The 7,142-nt window shown below is 35.6% G+C and overlaps 1 protein-coding gene across 1 annotated transcript; it reads right to left on the reverse strand.

Annotated features, from left to right (window-relative positions):
- Window positions 1–2,717: 2,717 nt before the first annotated feature.
- LOC135193836 (sodium channel protein Nach-like) lies at window positions 2,718–7,142 on the reverse strand. Its single transcript, XM_064217917.1, has 10 exons — window positions 6,920–7,142; window positions 6,441–6,650; window positions 5,687–5,852; window positions 5,386–5,513; window positions 5,187–5,313; window positions 4,958–5,107; window positions 4,548–4,728; window positions 4,153–4,321; window positions 3,128–3,234; window positions 2,718–2,898 (listed from the first exon to the last, which is right to left on the reverse strand). Exons 1-10 carry the CDS (start codon window positions 7,132–7,134, stop codon window positions 2,723–2,725), a joined length of 1,629 nt encoding a protein of 542 aa, XP_064073987.1. The 5' UTR covers window positions 7,135–7,142; the 3' UTR covers window positions 2,718–2,722.

The following is a 7,142-nucleotide window of genomic DNA, read 5'->3' on the forward strand; positions in this document are numbered from 1 at the left end:
CAGTTCATCATACAAATAGGTTAATTTAAAAAAATATTATGAAATATTTCCTAATGTAGTCATATTATTGGAAAATATTTTTTTGTATTTTTTTAAATGTCATTGAAACCATGTTGTTACTGTTTTTGAGACTGATACCATAATCTTGTTAAATTAATAACAAATTTATAATTACCGTTTGTTAGTATGCTTAAAAAATGTATCGATGTATTTACTACTTAATAATCTTAGCATTTAAGGATGTACAAAAGGGAATACCAGGTAAAAAGCGACTTTCGTCATGTTTATGAATAAATATTTTTTGAACTTAGAAGCAGTTTGCTTATTAAACAAGAACAAACGTTTACTTGATGGTTGATAATGAGCATAGCTTCCAGGCTACTTCTGATAGTTTCTTAAAAGAAAAACCCAATAATATCGAATGCACAAAATTTGAACACTTATAAATAATTATCGATATTGACCTTCGATAAGCGACTGAACATCAATACGCCTTCAATTCGAAGTTGCAAAAGAGCAAACAAATAAATTAAAAAAATAAAAATCAAATTTAAAAATAGAAAACAAAGCACAGCACTACTTTTAGTTGGTACCTGTAGATATGTCCGGAATTTTTTGTCTTTTTCTCGATATCTTAATAACGGTGAACGATACGTGGAAAATGCAAAGAACCATAATTGTAGATCGTAAAGAAAGCAACAAAAAAGTATTCCACAAAAATTTACGTATCTCAAAGGAGAACCGATTTATTATGAAAAATGGAAATTTAATCCTTTTCTCAAGATGGGGGAATTTGCACAAGGCTTTTTTGGTCGACAATTTAAAGTTAAGCTTTTCTAGGTAAAATCCAAAATATGGCTTTCTCGGTTCATTTGCATATCCAAATGTATGTAATGACTGGACTATGACAGGGACGCTTGACACTGGCTAAACATCGTACTACTTTACTAGTGTGCGTGTACTTTGCGGCCAATTGCTTGCTACAATTTTTGTCGGCGCGTTCTCGGCAGTTTTATGTAGACATATAAATAATCAAAGTATTGGTGGTATGGTCGACCATACTTGTTAAATTGTTACCTACATTTATCTCCTACATACTTATGCTACAAATCAGAATTTCAAACACAGTTAAATATGAAATGTGTCACGTGAGACGAACAACGGTCGAGTAACGTATGAAAGGAATCACGCGCGCTCCGTCGGCTACATATCAATTTAATCATAGCAAAACTTCAATCAAATTATCAGCCACCCAGCATTAATATGATTAAGTATAATGTCTACGTCAAAAAATCACCAACACGCAGTAGGGATCTACTGAACTCTGACTTTAGGCTGCATGACTCGACCTTCAGAAAGCGGTACTTTAGTTTTAAACAAAGATGACGCCAAGCGATCACTCGAGTGCCACAGAGAGGTTATAATAATATTCGCAGAAGGCTATTTATTAGTTAACGTAAGATATTGAGCAACGATTCTCAGTTATTTTAAACGTTTTGACCAAACAGATGGCAAGGTCAATAACTTTATAAAATACATAGTCGTTAATCAAAACAATGTTTTAATTAAATGTCACAACACAACACGGACAAAGAAAATATTTTTTTAATATGTCAATACATATTACAAAATAGTTTTACCAGTTAACGTTACTTTATAATTTATATAGTATAGTAAATAGAATAGTAAATATTTCTTACAGCACTGATACCTATGAGCCGTGGCGACCACTTACCATCACTTGGCCGATTTGCCTGCAAAGTAACAATAAAAAATTAATCGTGCACTATCAAAAACAACTTTTAATTTACAAAATACAAGATAATCCCTCACTTCGATGCAATGTTTGTTCACAAATCCATCCTTAATATTTTCTAATTTACAAATTGATCAATTTTCATTATTTTATGGAATTGTTTACTCAACTTGACCTCTGAAAGTCACGGAAAAGCAGAGTCCGTCCGTGTCGGTGACCGTATCACAGTAAATGTCAGGGGTCCTGATTGTAATGTTTGACATTATCCTTGGCACCGATCTTGACTATCCTAAACTATGGGTATTGATCACGATATATTACTTCTGGTGGGAGGATCTTATATTTTGGTGACTAAAGGTCAATGTTTTCTTTGGTCTTACCATTTGGCGTTAAGATGAAATAACTATAAGTTATATCAAATGAGAAATCAAATACTACTCATGTAGTTTCTACATCATTGAAGACGTTTATTAACTTGTCTGCAGTATTTGAGCCAAGTTATTGTAACTAATTTTAATTAAAGTTACAGCTCGTGAGACTTGAGCGTTTTAATGAAACTTGTCAAGTGATTTTAATGTGTCACGGCAATAATCATTCTATGTTTAAATGGGGAGACTCGTCTTTTTAAGTTATAATTATATTACAGAATCTTGACAAAAACGTGTGACTTAATAAATTATTTGCATTTATTCTTCTCATTCATGTCTAAGGGGTTAAATTAGGGATTCAAGTTTGTAAGGAAATTCATAATTTCTGATATCAGAAATATGGTAATCTGTATTTAGGCTGATGTTACTGATCTAAAGACTGATTTTAGAAGAAAAATTTTCCCTATTTGTAAGCGACTTATACCCATGTCCAAATGACAAAGAGCAAGCACTGAGACTATATATATATACACCTTGAAACAAGGAACTCAATTAAGAAAACAATATACCATATATTTTAGTTTCTTTTTATTGTTAATTATATATTATTAATTTTATTATTAGGTTGTGCTGTCTTCAAATTTCGCAACCGTCGGTCCTGTCGCACATGAAGCATATAATAGTGGTACCATCTAAAAGTCAAGTGGTATAAGAACTCTATTATACTCAGCACCGTGAATCCCACCACAAACACGTATTGACTGCTAATAGCGGCTGTAATATTTAAAAAATACACTATTAAATAACATAAGGAAGAATAACTAAGATATTACAACCTGACCACTTATGATCTACTTTAAGAGAAAAACTTGTTGTTGAATGAACCCAGGATGCAACTAGGACTTTGTGATCTACAGTCTTGTAAGTTAGCCACCGTAGACCACCATAATGAACTATTTTATTAAAATAAAGTAATTTATGATACTCAAATTCTAATATTTACCAAAGACCTCGTACCAACGCAGACTAGTATCTAACAAGTAAAGACGCTGGTTTTCTTTCTCGTAGTAAATTGAAATAATCGTGGTGTTCGTCAAATCCAGCCCTTTGCTAGTAAAAACAAACAAGAAACGTCTTGTTACAATTCTTAGCCCAAGACTGTACGGAAAAAAATGAGATGCACTTATAACACTAACTAATAATAAGAATTTTTGTCAAAATAAATTCCAGAATAATTGGATGGATATTAAGAATAAACTATTAAATATTAAGAAGACTAAATGTATTAAATTCACTATTCCTAATGTAAGATGTGTCAAAACGTATGTTCTTTCAAATGGGGAAGCATTCGATGTTTTAGAAACAATAGAGTTCTTTGGTATCACAATAGTAAGTAGAAAAAAGTAAATAGATTGGTGAATAGACTCCGCTCTAAAATATTCGTTAATGTTCAAATTTAAAGAAATTAAAATAGTGACTGTCGCTACTCAATTTCATTTTGATAATGTTATGTATGTATGCAAAAACATAAATTATTTTTCTTATGTGGAGCAATGTATAATTTTTTACAGCAGGATCCCAGAAAACGTTCAAAAATATTCAATTGTAAAATTTAAAAGAATCGTTAAAGAGCGTTTGTGTGCTAAAGTATATTACAACACTAATGACTTGTTAGTTGATTGCACACCTTGGGAATGACACGATCACCTCCAGGCTGTTTCAAATAACGAAAATATATTTAATGTGATGTGATTGCATGAAATCGATAGTTGTAAAAATTGTCATTTAAAAAAATATATCCCGCTGAGTTTCTATCGCCGATTCTTCTTAGGTCCGAAGTATTATTTTCCGACCCGGTGGTAGATTTTCGACTATCAATAAGCAAGTATAAACTTATATATTGAATAAAGATATTTGACTTTTACTTTTGACTTTGATATGTCTATAAAATCATGTCATGATAGTTCGTTGAAAACTTAGCTAGTTAAATATATTCGAACAGGATTCTTCAAAATAGAAATGAGTCACAAGAAGCGGTTGAGGAAGAGCAGCGGCGTGTGCGGCGACGTGACGAGCTCGGCGGAGTAGCGGCGCCGCGCGCAGCCCACGCGGCAGTGCGCGCACCACACCGAGTCCTGCCGCTCCTCGCTCAGGCTCTCGTGCGCGGCGTCGCCGGGATACAGGAACGACAACTTCTCTGCGGACGGGGACAAACTCAGCATTTTTATTGTTTTATAAATAATCCCGCTGAGTTTCTTGGCGGGTACTCAATGGCATAGATGGGCAGACGGGCAAGTCGGGCAATGTATTGCACTTTGACGGTAGGTCTGTTAAATGACTCTTGCGAACCGAGAAACCTTGAGTGAATGTAACTATTCTACACGGTCTAGATATGTATGTACTCGACATAGCTAGAACTGTACCTTTGTGCTTCGCCAGACAGGCCAGGTGCTCCAGCGAGCAGACGCGCGCGGTTGCGTGCGGCGGCGGCAGCGTGTGCGGCGCGCACCCGCACAGCGCCAGCGCGGCGCGCGCGCGGCACCGCGCCACGCAGCGCGACCACGAGCGCGCCGCCGCCGCGCCGCGCGCCAGGCTGCAGCCCAGCTGTTTCAGGACAATTCAATGCTGTCGATCTACTCTTTCGTATCAATCAATACTCAAAATCGTACTCAAGTGAGAATGTGTTTTTTTCATGCGGTCGACCTTACCTAGCTCCCCATATCCATATATATGTTATGTATATGTACATATTTATTGTGTTTACTAATAAAATAAGACGAAATAGACATACGATGAAACGAATGTGATGCAAGTCGAAATATTACAAACTAACCCATTCATCGCTGTGATGCTGCAAGCTGCTCGCGGGCTCCTGTGCTTCGACATTTAGCTTAAAAAACACTGACGCATTTCGGGCGGCAGCATAAAAACGGAATATACCAGCTCGTATCGTCGGGAACTGAATGCCGTCGAAAATATCCACCTACCGAGAAAAAATATGATGATATAATATAATATATTCAATATAAATCAAGTAACAAAACAGTGAAGACAAAAGCAACCTCAACATCATCACCGGGCCGGCGAACTAAAGTAAAGTCGTCGCCGTTCTCCCTCACGACCACTCTGAGTCCGGCGTCCTGACCCATCATGTTTACTTTTCGAGGTGGGTTATTTCTATCTACTCTACTATAAAGAAACAGAATATTTGAATACCTTTAATATTTGTGCAGAAATATATTTATGTATAAAAATAGCTACGAATATCTAGAATTGAAGATGCAACAAAAGCCGGAGCTAGCTAAGCGCGTGGCGAAAAGCCGCTGGCAGTCCGTGCGCTGCGCTCGCCAGCTGCAGCGCACCAGCATCGACTCGCACTTCGGGGACAACTATAAATAAAATAACAAGAAATCCCTAATTTAGTTAGTTATAATAATTTAGACCTACTATAATATTTGCACTCTTAATAATTTTATGTAATATAGACTAATAATGATACTTAACTGAATCATAATAAATATACATGCTAAAATATACTTAAAGTTTTATTGTGTGAAATTACTTTGTACAAAATATTAGTGACATTTGTCTCTCGAGCGACTTCCTCAAGATAACTGACGAACCGAGGATCAAAAGTTGCTTCGCTTCGCGTGTGTAACGCACCGAATGTCAACAAATTCTGCTTAATTTCATTCATAGTATAGATGTGATTCGTGTCTAGTGAATATCTAGAAAAAAGTTGTATATATTATATTATTACATAATTGTTATAAATTATAATTTAACTCCCAAAATTTTTGGGTTTTACTATAACGGTGAACGATACGTGGAAAATGCAAAGGACCATAATTGTAGGTCGTAAAATAAGCATTTGCATTTCCAAATGTATGTATGACTGAACTAAAATATTTCTAGCAAAAGCACTAATGATGTAAATAAAATTGTTGCTTCTATTATTTCAACAGGCGTTAAAACAACGTTCTATGCTTTGTCGTATGACTTAAAATGAATAAAGATATCATTAAATTAAATTAATGCATTTTTTATAATTTATTAATTTAATGTATTTATAAAACAAATTTTAAGATAAAAGGGCTGGTTTATTTTTCGCGATCGAAATTGGAGATTTAACGGGGAAATGCTGTTAGCATTCTTGCCACCATTCCACGCAGGGTCAATATTGTATAGCAGTTATTTTTCATTTTTATTTAATTTTAATAATACTTGAATCAAAAACGTAAATAATTATTTTGTAAATACAAAAATAAAGAACATTAAATGGATGAATATTTTGTAATATACACAATTTAACTTACATATATTTTGCATAGTCGTGTAGGGCAGATCGACTAATGATATTGTAGCTGCAAATAGCTACAGCGGGGAAGTCAATTTGCTGCACAGGATGCTGCACGGACATCGGGTTGACCATCAATCGAGGGCGATGCCAGAACCAATGGATGTTCCAAGCAAACACAACGAGTCCACACACCATTGTAACTAAGAGTACAATCAGGTAAAGCGACCTGAAGATGAGACGCAGCCATTAAACAAATAAGGTAATCCCGTGGTTTCTTCCTCGACAATTAGAAATGATATATATATCGCGCCTAAGTTAAGGCAACTTATTAATAAACCCAATGAGCTCCAGGTCCCGAGGTAAATCTAAATCTAAATCCGGATCGAACTTTTATGATACACCGACTCAGCAAATCATTTCAAAATGTAGGTAGTACGTACAAAAATAGCTTCAAGATACCGAATACGGAGATGAACGGCGATACTAAAAACGAACCTTATCGGCTTCGGACTTTGCTTATCCAATATGAATCTGAAACCTTCTACGGAACTGTTCCTGCAGAACTCTACCATTGCTTTGTGGAAACTTTTTCTCAATCGGGTCTCCTGAGAACCTGAGAATTCATTCAGACCGAATTTGATCGGTCGGGACACATTTAGGATCGGCTTGGTCACTTTTTTAGACCACAAGTCGGGATCCACGGTCCGCATGATGAGTA

Source organism: Vanessa tameamea, chromosome 19 (genome assembly GCF_037043105.1).
Source record: "Vanessa tameamea isolate UH-Manoa-2023 chromosome 19, ilVanTame1 primary haplotype, whole genome shotgun sequence".
Lineage (NCBI taxonomy): Eukaryota > Metazoa > Arthropoda > Insecta > Lepidoptera > Nymphalidae > Vanessa > Vanessa tameamea.

What these genes read in the sequence shown, in the direction of transcription:
- LOC135193836 (XM_064217917.1), bottom strand. Translation starts at nt 7,134, where the DNA reads ATGCGGACCGTGGATCCCGACTTGTGGTCTAAAAAAGTGACCAAGCCG. An exon ending in CAAAGTCCGAAGCCGATAAG is followed by an intron (nt 6,651 to 6,919) that starts GTTCGTTTTTAG and finishes TCTCATCTTCAG; the next exon opens with GTCGCTTTACCTGATTGTAC. An exon ending in AGCATCACAGCGATGAATGG is followed by an intron (nt 4,729 to 4,957) that starts GTTAGTTTGTAA and finishes GTCCTGAAACAG; the next exon opens with CTGGGCTGCAGCCTGGCGCG.